The following is a 15,898-nucleotide window of genomic DNA, read 5'->3' on the forward strand; positions in this document are numbered from 1 at the left end:
AAGTTGAAAATTCAAGTAGCTGAAATAAGGGAAAGGTTACAGAAAACTGGCTAATTGATCCTCACACAGTAAATTAATTGCATGCAAATTACTGAAAGGCACAGAAAAGGTACAGTAAACAATATTGCTTTAATACAATAGTCAGTCACAAACATATATAATCCTATAAAGTGTACCTATGAAAATGATTACTAAGAAGAAAAAACATGGAATGTAATCTGAATCTGATGCCCATTAATCTCATTATGACTAAATCCTTAACAGTTACTGTATTACAATTGCATGGTCTACTGAAAGTAGATACCTCCCCATGATATTTTATTTCAGCAATAAGCAAGCACAGAAAAAGATATTAAGAGTGCGTGTTCTCAGTTGCAGCACAAATAAACCCAATTCAGCAAAGCTATATAAGAATGGCTAAACTTTAGGCACCTGAATAAATCCCACAGACTACTGAGCTCAATGGGACTACTCAGAGGTCTAAAGTCAGGTATCAAATAGTTTGCTGAAGCAGGGCCACATTTTACGAAGTTTAATATATGTACTAGAGCTAAGTTGAATAATTCATAGCGAATAGCTTGTTGCTGCCTGCCTTTTAGCTCTTTGCACATATTCTGCCAACAATTTGTTTTTCTTAAAATTCACTTGTTCAGAAACATTTGCCATATACAGGTTGGACCTCACTTGTCCGGCATCCTCGGGACTTGACTGGTCCTAAGCAAGGGGGATTTGCTGGACCAGAGAAGGTCCCTCCCCTTGTGGCTATATTGCCACTGAGCTAGGGCTCCAGCCTGCCCCTCCTGCTCCCCCCCGCTGCTGCTTCAACGCGAAGGGCCCTCTCTAGCCCCACTACTGCCAGGGCCAGAGTGCCTTGACCAGAGCTGCGCAACTGGGGCAGAGCTCTGCAGCTGCTTGGCTCCGCGGCTGGGACCAGAGCTCTGCGACTGGGACAGAGGGCCAGGGCTGGAGCTCTGCGGCCCTGAGGTTGGGACTGGGGCTGAAATTCCCCAGCCTCTGGAGCCTGGGCATAGCAGGAGCTCCACAGCCAGGATGGGGCCAGAGCTCCCTGGCCACTGCTGGGGTTGGAGCTCTCTAGCCAAAGTCAGAGGGCCATGGCCAGGCTAGAACTTCCCGGGGCCTGGGAGCTCTGCTGGAGCTGGAAGTCCCCACCATGCTGTCCGTCCTACGTCCTCCACCTCCTCACACTCTGGGCTCCTGGCTGAGTCGCCCTCCTACCCCACCGCCAGATCTCCCTCTTTCTGGGCTCTGTGGTCCATGTCGGACCATGGATGTTGCCGGACCAGGGAGCCCCAGTTAAGGGACAGCCTCTAATTTGTTAATAATGTCTGGCCTATAGAATATTCCTGAGCTGTCCATTGAGCGTATTCCATATCCAAGATTCAAGCTGTTAGCTTTGAATGGACACACAGCTCATATGGCATTTTTTCTGCCCTCTGATTTGATGAAGGTCACTGTTACAATTCAGTTTCTGACCTAGGTGATACTCAAGTTTACAATTTCAGCACTTATTTTCTGTGGATGATATCCAATGCTTATTTAAAATGCTATTTCTCTGACTATTCCTGCCAGGAAATTCATTCACTAAGGTTGGGATTTTTAAGGGCACCTAAGGGGTACAGCTGCTCATTCTCCTTTGATAAGCCCAGCCTAAAATATTAACAGTGAGGCTATGTCTACACTGCAGGCTGTTGCCAGCAGAGAGTATGCTAATGAAGTGCTTATTAGCATTTGTCATGCTGTCATTTGCATATTCTCTGCCGATGCTTTTTGAGCAAGAGGTTTTTGCACAAAAACAAGCAATGTAGATGGGTCTGTTTTGCGCAAAAAAACTCTTTCTGCGCAAGATCCTTATACTTCCTTTTTTGAGGCATAAAAACCCCTTGCACAAAAAGCATCTGCAGAGAATATGCAAATGACAGCACGACAAATGAGGCCCCGGCTGCCCCACTGTGGGACTGGAACAAATGCTTCATTAGCATACTCTCTGCCAACAAAAGCCTGCAGTGTAGACATAGCCTGAGTGTACACAAAAGGGGCACATGCACAGGTTAAGAAAATTATTTTTTGAGCAAGTGTTCACAGAAAACTGGATGCATTTGCTAAATTTTATGCTTATGTTCAGGAGTAACAAAACATCCACCCCACTCTTATTCTTATCCTAATTAAAGAACACATATACATGAAAAATTCAAAAGAATCTTGCTTATGGAAATATTTTAAAAAGATAATTTTATAAAGGCATGATGACAATTTTAATTTTTGTGGTTTAGATCCTGTAAATTCAACTCCATATACTGCTTAACTGGCTTAGAAGGAGCAGAACTAAATGGTTTCAAAGTACTGAAATTTAGGTGTGTCCTCTTTTTGTCTACACTTGTATTACTTTCTATACAAGAAAGCTGTTGGGAAGGCAGAGGCTTTTATTTTTCTTCCAAAAAATAACTTGTGCATGGAATTTCTTTGACTCTGAAATTCATTCTCTAAAGAATATCTGAGGTAAAGATAGGTGTGGATATGGATGTGTGTACATGCATATACATACCAGTCTCCTGGACTAATTCTGTTAACTGCAGTCAATTGGAAATAACACTGACTATGCTTTTATCAAGTTTGAATGAGGTTTAAGAGAAGAATCTGAGTTAGAAAGAGAATTCACAGCCTCTTATTCTATGTGGCATATGTATTAACTGCAACAAACCATCTGGCAGGTTTAGACACTTAACCATTGTCTTCTTTACTTTTTTCAGAATACTGCAGAGCATGAGTGATTTTTGTTTAAAGGAACAGAAAAAGAAGCAAATAAAGTATATATTTTAGAAAATGAAAGGAAACACTGAAGTATACCCACCTATTTATTATTAGATAAACACGACCATTGACTTTAGCATGGCTACGAAGTAAGAGATGAAAGCGCAAGAATGCATGTGATGCCAATGGAGAAATGAGTTAGAGAGAGAAAAAAAGGAAACAGTTAAACAGGAATGAATGTATTTTGTTATCTGTTGCAGAGGCAAGCATTGTCACAGTGAGATACCATGTCTAAAAACTCATTACTAATCTTGCAGTGAAAAAGGCTCGGAAGCTTATAGGTACAATATAGGCATTACTAGATAGCAAGCATCTTCAGCTAGAAGGACTGTGGATAAATCTCAGGTACTGCAAAAATGTCAGAATAGGTTTTGTTCTTTAGCTTGAACTCATATTTGTCACATACAATATTTATTGCTTCTTTCAATGGACATATATCTATTTAACTATAGTATCTAAATAACCTAAATATATATTTTTACTATAACATCTAAATAACTCATAAGTTTTTAGCTCCACAATACCTAAGGGTTAAGAAATTACCATTTTCTCCATTTTATAAATAAGAAATTTTGGCAGAGAGAGATTAACTAGTTTTCCCAAGGCTACAAAAATAGTCTTTGACCCAGCAGGGAATCTGGGAACCTGAATCCCAAACAAGTGCCATGACCACTGGAACATCCTTCCTCTCACTTGAGTAGCCCAGTTCTGCCATTTTTCTGACACTTTGAGACATATCCATGGGTTAATTCCATTGTGTCATGTTCTAGAGGAACCTTCCTCTGACATTCACTGCACCATCACTGAGCTATCTTCACTCACATTGAATAGTACCTTACTCCATTAATAGCTTCAGTGATTTCAATGAATCTTAGAACCAGACTAAGGCTTCAATTCAGGAAAGCATTCTTGTTCACAACAGAATTTAAGAATGGGCTTAACTTTAAATATGTTCCAAAATGCCATTAACTACCATGGAACTAAGCATGTGTTTTAAATGTTTTCATGAACTGGGGCTCAAAATCTAATTAACAATTTTTCTGTGAAAATGATGGTGCATCTACACAGCAGAGCTTAACTCAAAATAAGCTATGCAAATTGAGCTACATCAATTGTGTCGCTTATTTCAAAACTGAGAGCATCTACACAGCACTTATTTTGAAATAGAGCTCTTCCTCTGACTTCCTTTACTCCTTATACAATGAGGGTTACAGAAGTCAGGCAGGGTAAGAAGTCCTCCAGCTTGACAGTATTTTGACATTATTTAGAAATAACTGCCTGCTGTGTAGATGCGGACTAAGTTATTTTGAAATAATGCTAGCTATTTCAAAATAATGTTGCTGTGTAGACATACCCTCAGGTTAAATCTCTAGTGTTGTCCATATACTCAAATTAAAGGTTAGTGTTACCATGGCAATCTATTGATATAACACAGATAAAATTAACAGGAGTAGAATAAAATATGAATAGCAGGTACAATAATTGTGGTGCTAAGTGAAACAAACGAACGACTGCAAGTAGCTTTGATGGTTTTGTAGAAATCAGATCTTGTTATTGTGCATAACTACTTTTAAGAGGCTTTGTGTATCATAACATCTTCATTTTCTGCACAGCCAAGTTTTTACTGCTGTCAGCATTGCCAAACCAGTATCCATAAGTATGCAAAATCATAATGCATCTCATTCTGCTTCATGTACAATTAACAAAATTGATAGCTAAATTCTGATTCTAGAAGCTTTCCAGGTAGGATCAGCTGACACCTGGCACTGATAACACAGTGTATATTAAGTGGGAGGAAAGCATCTGGAGTTTCAAATGTCAGGTAGAGATCATCTTAATTATTGTAGTAAAAAGAAAAAAACTTATTTTGATTTACAAATAGGACAGGCTTGCTGTGAAAGTTACTGGTGAAGAACTAACGTATGTGTCATCACTTTTAGAAAATAATTTGTAAAATCTCTTAAGTCCTAACATGACAGTTGTTTGCAACCAATAGTTAATAAAAGCTGGGTTGCATTAACATGGAACAAAATATTAATATGACAACAGATATACTTTCTTTATGGTTTTAATAAAACAAGGTCCTAAAATGCTTTCATAGAATCCTAGGGCTGGAAGAGACTTCACGAGGTCACTGAGTACAACCCCCTGCCCAAAGCAGGACCAACCCCGACTAAACCTTCCCAGCCAGGGCTTTGCCAAGCCAGGACTTAAAAATCTCTAGGGATGAAGATTCTACCATCTCCCTAGATAACGCATTCCAATACTTCACCTGCCCCCAGTAAAAGAGTTTTTCCTGATATCCAACCTAGACCTCCCCGACTGCAACTTGAGACCATTGTTCCTTGTTCTGTCATCTGTCAATCACTACTAAATTAACTTCTACTATCAGAGTTCTTAGACCCTAGCATACAAGGATATTTTCATTGGTTTAAAATTAAAATCCATACACAGTCACCTTCCTGTTTACTTTTTTCTGATATTGGTCATCTATTACATTGACCGTTCTGCTTTCAGAAAGACACTGACAGTACTTAAGAGTTGATATGTACCATTGGCTTCTCATCTTCGGCAATTACACTTCACCTTCATGTTGGTATTTGATGAGGGCCAGTATTTTATATCCTCTGGCCCTACACATAGGCTATGGCAGCAATAGCCAGAGGACAATGTTGCAGCACGAGTGCATCGGCAGAACTTAGACTGTGTCAGGCAGTTCTCTGATATCGTGCCTTTGGAATATATATTGGAAGCTGCTGCTTTGTTACTGAACACTGTGCAAAGTGTTCGATACACAGTAAAATGTGCTCAGATTCTGATGCACAGTTGCACAGTGCAAAGAAATTCTTGTAATTGAATATCAGGCACTTTCTACAGGACAAAGAACTTGCAGCACAAAAGAAGGTTCACACACAGATTATCTCAAAAGAAGATTGTGTTCACTGTGTGATTTAGTACTTTGCTAACATTAAAGAAGAGAGAGAAAAGAATGAAAAAAAGAGAAAGATGTTAGGAAAAACAAATAAAGAAAAGATTGTTGGGAATGTATCAACAATTTTTTAACAGTTCATTTAAAGTATCTGCTCAAGAAATTTGTTCATGCATGTTCAAAAAGTGGAACTTATTCCAAATGGAATGTTGAATATGAACACAAACATACCTATATTCATTGCATCTGTGTCCTGTACATTTAGGTGTATATATTCATGAGTACACATCAGATAGAGCTGACAGTGATTACCAGAGACATTGCTTTATTTCCTAAATTTCAACCAGTAAACAAATTATGAGGCAATACCAATTTACATCCGCACAATTCATTGATGGCACAATGCAGACTTCCCAAGTTCATGACCATAAAAATATCAGTGTGTCACATATAGCTACATGTTATATTTAGAATGCAAACAATTTACTTCAAATTAACCTACTAAAATACAATCTAAAGCACTTTGGTACTTCACAAAAACAACAGTCAAATCCATTTATAAAGTAAGCTAATTTTTATCCTCTAATATTTTTGTGATATGGCAGTACACATTTGGTTTTGTGCAGAAAAATCTAAGTTTATAACATTAAATGTCTGCAAGTGGAGAGGCTGAGAGAATTCCATGCTCTGTTATACATTTTGATCAACTTGTGCAATAACTTGGTGAACTGGCACAGTAGTATAGGGCAAAATTTTCAAAGGTGACTAGTGATTTAATATTTTAGTGTCTTAATTTTCAAGGGCTCAGTATGAGACACCTTAACAAAGGGTTCTTAAATATTGGGTACACAAAATCAATAGTCACTTTGAAAATCTTCTCTATTGTCAGGATTTTTAAAACGCGTATGTGGCATTGAAGCTCTTAGTGCCCATTGAAAGTGTCTGAAAATCTACCCCAAAATTTAAATGTCTGTGCATATGTGTATGTGGATGGAGCTAATCTGTGGGTCAGAAAAAAAAGGCAAATAACATTTTGTGCAAAGTAAATTGCTAGAGAACAATAGAAAACAGTACTTGTTATAGACAACAAATAGCTTTGTTTACTTAGCTTATTTACCTGTAAATAGTGCTGTCCTGTTTGCTGGTTACAGCTTTTAAGTCAGTGAGCTGAAGGAAACGGTCATGGAAGTAATGAAGGTGTAAGATGCACACCAATAAGAAAGAAGTTGGAATAAAGATACGTGTGAACAGCTCAGCCACAGAAAACCGTTTTAAACCAAGATCCTCTAGTCTGAAAAATAAAAGTCACTAAGTCACCTGTTCAAAATTACTTTTGCAATACTTCTTCCACATATCATGAGATAGATTGTCATAAAATGGTACAGTAAGTAATATAATTGTTCTTGTTATGTATCTTATCTTTTCTTTTTTCTGAACAAAAGTAAGAATAATGCAAATGTACAGTAACTTATCTTTATCTCATCTTATCTCATCTCATACCTTTATAGGTATGAGACATACTAAATGATTACTACAGATTCAAACTCTAAAATCCGGTATACTCAGGTCCTTATATCAACAGTTTTCAATGTAGATTCAGTGTAATTTTCAAATCAGCTTTTCCAGTTCCAAGCCAACAACTGTTATTACAACACATAGGCAATGGAAAGTAGTAAAAGAGGTTTTGCTTCTACAAAACAGTTTACTGGGATCATATACAAGATGACAGCTTTGGGATATATCTGCTGTTTCAAAGAATTTTGGATTTTCTGTTTTTATTTTTCATTTTTTGTTCTATTTTTGTTACAGCCTTTAAGACTATCTTTAAGTTACGGTTATGCTTTCTCTGTAATAGAAGATCTGAACTTTCTTAATTTTGAAGCCTTTTTTTAATACATGTTACTTGTATCTCTGACAAAAAGGATTACAATTCTCTATTGAATTTGGCATATTCTCCTATTTCAGGGGAAGGAGTGGCAGAAAGCAAAAAGATTTACAGGATACCTCTACTAGTCCACCATGGAGTCAGAACTCGGATTGTCACTGGAGGGCAAAAGTAGTAGTAATTTAGGGCAACCAAATAGCAGGAACAGCAAAACATTCAGTAACATTTTTGTGTGGGTGACAACAGACATATAGAGGCAGATGTTTTCTTGCGTGCATGGGGCAGCAGAACCTGCAAAATCAGTCATGGTCGGAGAAGGTTTCCTGACATTTTTTCCATCATAATAAGGAAGTGGAGGAAGGAAGTGAAAGAGTGCAAAACATCACCAGTTCTATTATGTCATAGTTAATGTGAACTTCAGATTTGCAAATTGTTTACAAATATTAGTGACAATCTCAGCTTTTTCACTATGGTTATGTGTAGACTACATGCCTCTGCCGACAGAGGCATGTAAAATAGGCTACCTGACATAGTCAGTGAAGCAGGGATTTAAATATCCCCAGCTTCATTAAAGTAAAAATGGCTGCCACGCTGTGCCAGCACAGCTGATCATCCGCACAGCGCAGCAGTCAAGACACGGATCGGTCGACAGGGGAAGCCTTTGTCGACCGCTCCCTTATGCCTCGTGAAACAAGGTTTACAGAAGTGGCCGACAAAGGCTTGCCCTGTCAACCGATCCGCGTTTTGACTGCTGCGCTGTGTCAACAATCAGATGAGCCGGCACAGCGCGGCAGCCATTTTTACTTTAACTAAGCTGGGGATATTTAAATCCCCACTTCATTGACTATGTCGGGTAGCCTATTTTACATGCCTCTGTCGGCAGAGACATGTAGTCTTGACATACTCTATGAAAATTGGCAAAGCCAAGCCAAGGAGCTTCACACGGACCTCTATAGAGTCTTTGTAGCAGTATGAAAGAATAACCAGCCATCTGTTTACTCATAATAAGTCCAAATAATATGAAAATACTTACTTTTTTTCGTCTAGTCCTGTCATGTTCATCCACAAACCAGGAAATGATTCAAACTGATATGTATAGATGAAGATAAGTACCAGCATAGTATAGACAACCACTGACATCCAAAAATATTTTAGGATTCGCCTCCACCATTCATAGTGCACCTGGGGAACAGCCAGTGAAGATGATAAGGCAAATGGATGCAAAAGCAGAAGAATCCACCAAACTATTTATTCTACTGTTGCAGGCAGTATAAAAGTATAAACTAACACAACTAGGCAATGGAAAAGTGGCCATCATCAGCAATCATACATGAAGTCATACAGTTCTAATGCAAAGATAATTAGTATTTCTAAATCAGTTAGGGATGGTGAAATTGGTCTGGAATCTGGATAAAACAACATGCTGAATCTTGGTCCAAAATTCGAAACAAACTTGATCCATTTTAAGTTAGAGGTCTTCCATTTTTCTTCTCGTGTTTATTCAAGCTCTATTCTTCCAGTTTCCAGCCAGGGTCAAAAGGAAAAATAGCCAGAAATCTCATGAAACAACCTGTTCTTATAAGATACCCAGATCATTTCTGCAGACCCAAAAGGATTTGAGCAGTTCATTTTCTAATAATTTATTTTTAGGCTACCCATCACCATGGAATCTGAGTTCTTGTTCATATGTTTGAATGATTATCCAAACTACAACTTGTAAAACTTGACCTATCTCTATCTCAGCCAACTGACTGAGGTTTAATAGACTAAAAATAGTCTACACTGTTGGGAACTAGTGAAGGGAAAATACACGATGGATTAAATTGTTACATTTTGAAAACAGTTACATTGGTGCTAAGTTAAAGAAGAGGCACCAGAGAAAGCAAGGAAAAATGTGGCTTAGTATTGCTCTCATCTACCTGGTACAGGGCCACGCAGAAGAGGAAGAGCATCATATAAATGATTTTGTACATGACAATTCTTCCCTCAAAGCTGACGAAGAAGAACATTCCCCCACAAACATAAATCCAGTATTTAATGAACATCGCCATCACCAAATTTCCCAGGACTTTCATAATGTCCTGTTCATCCTCCTCCTCTTCATCTGCTTCCTCTGTCACTTCTTCTTGCAGTTCCTCTTCTGCAAAGACAAAAATCACACTGCATCACCCTCAGCCTATTTTAGTGCATATTTCCTTGCAATTGTAATCTCCCCAAAGTAATGCATAAAAGCTTTATGCAGGACATGGAAGCTTATGTAGAAATGTAGGGTGGGTACATTTGGATCTATGCCTGAATTGACTTCATCATTTTATGTTTCTCATTGAGGGAGAAGATTCACCAGAAGGCTGTAGAGCAGCGATGGGCAACCAACAGTAGTGATCAGCCCTTTTCATCTCAGCGGGCTGCCAGATTGAAATACCTCATGTGTACTAACCGTGACCTCCAGAATAAGATTAAATTTAGTTAATCTTATTAAGTTTAATGTAATCATTCATATATTAATAGAACTGCCATCAACTTCAAATAATATAAAGGAAACATTTAAATTTATTTTACAATATCAAATCCCAACTCAGCCTCTTCCCTGCCTCCTCTCCCAAGCATCCTATCCCAGCTCCTTCCCCTCCCTCTGAGCACTTTTGGAGTGCCATGAATCTGCTGGGAGGGAAGGGAAGGAGTGAGGATGGGACACATATCAGCTGATTCATGGTATTCCATGGGAGAGGAGATGTAGGTAAGTGCACAAGAGGCCTGAGAGAAAGGACTGAGAGAGTGTGCGCCAGGGCCACACGTGGATCCCTGATGGTCTGCATGTAGCCCACAGGCCTCAGGTTGCTCACCGCTGCTCCAGAGAATATTGCTCATACATTTCCTTCCAAACCAGATTATTTTCTCCTCTACAAATTGACAGTAGTGCCAGCAAGACTACACTCCTCAGCCAAAGTTCCTAGTGGGTAAGTGTACTCACTCTATTCACCCTTCCAAAAAATCTGAGTGCTTGGACCTCTACTGGGGCAGAGTGGCCAAAAAGTAAGGAAACCACTCCAGTTCCCTGTGGTCACTGCTCCCCACTTTGCCCAAGCTGGACTCAGACATAGCGGAGAACCATGTATTGTTTTATGGTGAAAGCAATATCTACTGTAACACCTATATCTGCAGGCAAGAAACATTATTAAACCGGAGAAACACTGATCGCTGACATTAAGAGACAAATTCTTATGGGAATACTGTGGTTTTTGCCAAAAATGCAAACATTAGAAAGGCTTTGGAATTCAAATCAGAGGTTCCTGTTTAAAATCAACCAAACAACAAACCTTAAAAAAAAAAATAGATGTGAGATACCAGGCGGGAGGTAAATGCTGCATTTAAAAAGAATGACTATCCCTCGCTCTTGCTCTGGCAATTTCAGGGGATGACTCGTGGTTGCTACCATTACATCTCAGGCCTGATTCTGATCAAATTTGAATCAGTTTAAAACAAGAGTAAATACACCACACTGAAACCTATAGGTCAAATTCTGCTCTTGGTTACAGAAGTGCAGCTTCTGTTGAAATCATGGATGGACTTATTCCATGCAGGCCTTTCTCCTTTTATGGCTACGTTTTATGTACAGTGGGGCAAGTTTTGTGGGTGGAAGTGTATGTTTTTCCTGTACTTCACAGTTAAGTTTTTTTATTTTGTTATTTCATTTACTATAGTTTAACTGCAAAGAGAGTTTATATATTTTATTGGATGTTATCAAGTTCAAAGCTATTTTATTATGTCCTCTGATAACATTTGTATTAATGGATTTAGCAGCATGTTGTTTAGCCCTTAGTCAATAACGGATGCAACTGCCAATTACTTTCCTTATTGCTGAAGAAGTAACCATAACCTCCTACATTGACCGAAGCAGTGAAACTTCATATAGTTTTACCTTTTTCTTCATTTTCTTCATCTCCAACTTTGACCTCAGCTAAAGTAGCTTCTTTTTGCTGAAGCACTTTCCTTTCTGTGAGATGTTGCCTAAGCAGTAGCCAGAAAGTAATCGTGAAAAGGATCTGCAAGCAAAAATCAAAACAAAAACAAGAGACACAGACTAATTGTACATCCTACATCCTGCTAATGTTAACAGATATTTTTAAATGTTTTTTATTGTTTTCCACTATTCAAAGCAACAATATTATCATTGCCAAATAACATATTTTGGAAGCTAGGTCATTTAGGCAAGTGATTCCCTTAAAAACAATTTTATTTTGCTTCTAGTTGTCATCCAGTTTGGGTAGGAAACTGGCTTTTCATTCTATGGCCTTTGTTAATAGGTTTCACTTTTGGTTCTTTGTGCTGGTAGAGGTAGTCTATTGTGCTACAGCAAGTCACAAAAATAAGCACATATTCTTAAGTAAGTGTACTTCTGTGTTTTACATATTGCCGGATTTCAAGAAGTGTCAATACAGAGATCCAGCTAGAATGCAGAAAACAGCATGGTATCCACTGAAGTCAAAGTTTCCACAGATTTCAGCGGTTCATGGACAAGCATAATTTCATTACTTTATACAGAAAACAAGATTACAATTTTAAATCAGAGACATGAAATAACCAAATATGTGGTACATAGTACTGCTAACCCTGATACTAACCAGACTGATGATGCAATATAAAAAGTGATTCTGTTTTTTGTCAGCAACTGGTAAAACAACTTTTTATTAAGTTTTTCTGCCACCAATAACAGTTAAAAACACTAACAAAAGTGACAGTGTTCCTTTCAAGGGATATAATCATATTAATATTCCCATTTGTCCATTCAGATGTAATTGACATTCTGATCACAGTGTTTGTTCTCACTTGCTCCCACATGATACATGCCAGCAGTGGGGAAAGCCAGTATGTTCCAAGCATACTGAATGGACAGAAGTGGAGTGAGTGATACGACATCATTGCTTGGGAGCATATTTTCATCACCATCATGTGATCATGACATCATTTGACAACCAAGTTCAACTCCAATTGATTTACACTGTAAGCTCTCTGGGGCAGGGACTTATATATGTAAATTTCCTCCCTCCACAGACCCCAAACCATGAAGAGGGATGTTTAAGCACTCCCATAGGAGCAATAATAAGAAGGATAGAGAAATATGTGTTTTAAATGTATGAAAAGGCACCACTGTAGCTAAAAATAAGTATAAATAAAAATACCTAAAACAGATTTCAAAACTGCTAAACATACAAACACTATGGGGTAAGAGAATTCCTTTCATCAGTAGCAAATGCAGAGCATTTGGGTCAATTCTCAAACTGTCTATTGATTGGGAGGGAGTGGAAACTCCCTCCATTGTGCATTGATAGATGTAATCAAGGTTACAGCACAGAAAATAAATCCTTGGGGGACTTAGATGATTTAGGGGACTAATATGGGGTACATAGACCTTCATTCTAAGTCACAAGTACGAATCCAGCCCAAATTGGCAGTGAAATAAAATTCTTTCCATAAGGTGGTTCTTAGTGGTGTCCGGGAAAAGAGTTGGTAGCCTCATTCTAGTCTTCAGAATACGTTCATCACAAAAAGTGACACTAAACTAAAATATCTCGTGAGAAGTAAGTCATAGAAACAGAACTATTTTCTCACTTCTAGAGATGGGTGCTTCACATCAATGTTAAAGCATATTGGTCAATCAGCACAAGAGAAACCTGCTCTGCCATGACCGTCAACGCTTTGTTCTGTGGGTGTAACAGAGCGCCTTTCACAAATATTTAGGGCTATTTTATAGCTGTTACGCTAAGCCCATGAAAGAGGGTAGCACACCAGGAGGTTCCACATCAGCAGACTTTCAAAGGCATTGTGTGGACTCAGACTCAAAGCAGGAAGATTCCCACTTGGGGTACATTGTCACAGAATGATAATTGATACCGGCTATCACGCTGCCATCATCATTCAGCAAAATCACAAAGAAGGGGCTACTGCTATACAACCTTTAGCACGTGCATTTGCCTCTACACTGATTGAGTTTTATTACCTGGATGTACTCACTCGCTGCCCTCTTTGGAACGTCTGGAGTCACTGCCAGCATGAGACTAGCTTTTGGGGCTGTGGAACATAGAGGGGTTTTCATACTGCCTCTGAGAGACAGCCTCTGTGCAGTGCAGCTCTATTTATCTTTCAAGTCAGTACACACTCTTCAAAGCCCATACAAATATATGCAAGGAAAATTATGGCACATTCACTTCTCTTTTATTCCACGGAATCTTTATTTAAGTCCACAGGGTGCATTTTATCCAGTCTAACAAATCTAACAGATGTCCTTTGGTTTGTTTTATAGGTGTAACTAAAAGCCTCTCAGCTACACAATAACTTCACTTTCCAGACAGCAGTGAGTTTTTGATACAACAGTCCACGATGCAACTAATTATTGAAAAGTGGCTGGCAATATACCAAGATAGCTAAATATCTGTAGAGAGATTTACAAAGTCAATAAAGAGAAACTGCAGAACTAACCTCTTGACTATTGTCACTTTTACCAAGACTGACATTACTTTCCATAGGAGAAAAAAGAGAATGCTCACTAGCTTTTAAATGCATTATAAATCCAGACACAGCTTGGCTCTGCCAAGCAGGCAATACAGGTGCAGAACCTCTTCAAAGGGGAATCAGGTACATCATGGTGGAAGTAGTAGGGAATAGGGCCAACTATCTGCAGTATGCGATAAGTTCCTCTTGAGTAGTCTATGAAGCAGCTTGCATTGTGTGTTCCCTTTCCTTCCTCACAAATAATCTGACAAATCCAGTGTTTTCAAGACAGGGGAAATATCTGGGTGGACAAAACCTCACTAACGGAGAACAGGAAACTCTTTCATTAGCGCTCTAAGGTGATTCCAATTAGTTTTCTTCAACTGAAAGACTAAAGAATTAATTCCGCTAAGTACTTGAGCGTGTGCCTAATCCCATTAACATCCATGAGTCTATTTACATGCTTAAAGTTTGGCAAATGCTCAAAACACTTGCTGACCTGGGCACTTCCAGTCTTAGAGACAAGTTTGATGTGTTTCTATATAGTCAAATGTACTCAGCTTATCTTCACAAATCAAAATATATTTGACATTACAGGTTCAATTATTTTTTTCCATGGCTCTTATGATGAGGCTCTATGAGTTGTGAGAAGTAGGGTGATAAAATGTTGCCACACACAAATCTACCACAACATTAATTAACAGACAGGGGGGAACAACCATTGTACAGAGAGCTGCTATATTAGTCTTCATTCAGAAAACAGAGAAGGAAATGGAAATGTTTTATGTAAGTACAAATATAGCATTGACTTTTGATCTGTTCCAACTGATACTAATGACAATGCAGAAATGCTCTTATAAATATGTATTTGTGTGTCTGTGTACCCAAACAGATTTCAAACAAAAGCTGTCTCATAATTCTGTTTAATTTATCACTCGTTAAACAAATCAAAGGGACAAACACTGTTTCCTTACAGGGACAAATACTATTTTCTCCCTGGTGAGAACTATTTACAAAAGTATCCAAATAAACTTAGACATTATTTGACACATTCATTATAGTATTTAATTTACGCGCACGAAGGAATTTTGTGCTATTGTGTTTTTGTAGCCACTCAGCCTGTACTGTAAGTCCCATGCTGAAAAGAATTATTTGTTGAATTAAACATCAAAGGACCTGAAGTTTTGTTTTGTTTTTGAATTGATGGCCAGTGTAAATTCTTTAGTTCTTTAAACAAACTACAGATGTTCATAAGCACACTACACTTACCTTGGATGCTAATTCCCCAGGATCCTTCTTTTCTAAAAATCCTGAAACTTTAGGAAGCTCATCATTATCGAGGTCAATACTCCATATATACTGTAATGTTAACAGCAAATTTCCATAAACAACCATGAAAGGGGAACTGATCATTGCATATTTTCTTCTGTCACGAATCATCCAAAGAGTGCAGGACCAGATCAATAACACAAAAGTCAGCCAACTGTGATAAGTGATACTCCAAGCCTTGAGAAAGAGAGGAATGGGGAGGGGGCAGAAGGGAGAGTGAGAGAAATGTTCATAGTTTCACTTAGTTACAGTATTATTGCACACAGTTAAATTTTACAATAGTGCCCAACTTCACCACACATTGCCAAGGGTATATTTTCAGTGTGATTCATGGAGGTTTTGGCATGTGCCTCCCATTTATGTTAATGAGAAATGGGCCACTGACAGCTGTAGTACATCCTCTGGCCAACCTGATTCCTAGGAAATTCACCATTTAG

General features: G+C 38.4%; 1 protein-coding gene across 12 annotated transcripts in view; it reads right to left on the reverse strand.

The window, feature by feature from the left end:
- Positions 1 to 15,898, reverse strand: part of PIEZO2 (piezo type mechanosensitive ion channel component 2) — a 423,840-nt gene that overhangs the window by 99,674 nt on the left and 308,268 nt on the right. For all 12 annotated transcript variants that reach the window (XM_075920992.1, XM_075920988.1, XM_075920987.1 and 9 more), the window contains 5 exons: positions 15,402 to 15,638; positions 11,563 to 11,686; positions 9,563 to 9,783; positions 8,677 to 8,825; positions 6,876 to 7,049 (listed from right to left, as the gene is read on the reverse strand). In XM_075920992.1, coding sequence (XP_075777107.1) covers positions 6,876 to 7,049; positions 8,677 to 8,825; positions 9,563 to 9,783; positions 11,563 to 11,686; positions 15,402 to 15,638 — 905 coding nt within the window. The remainder of the gene's footprint in view (positions 1 to 6,875; positions 7,050 to 8,676; positions 8,826 to 9,562; positions 9,784 to 11,562; positions 11,687 to 15,401; positions 15,639 to 15,898) is intronic.

Source organism: Pelodiscus sinensis, chromosome 2, assembly GCF_049634645.1.
Source record: "Pelodiscus sinensis isolate JC-2024 chromosome 2, ASM4963464v1, whole genome shotgun sequence".
In the NCBI taxonomy this organism is placed as follows: domain Eukaryota; kingdom Metazoa; phylum Chordata; order Testudines; family Trionychidae; genus Pelodiscus; species Pelodiscus sinensis.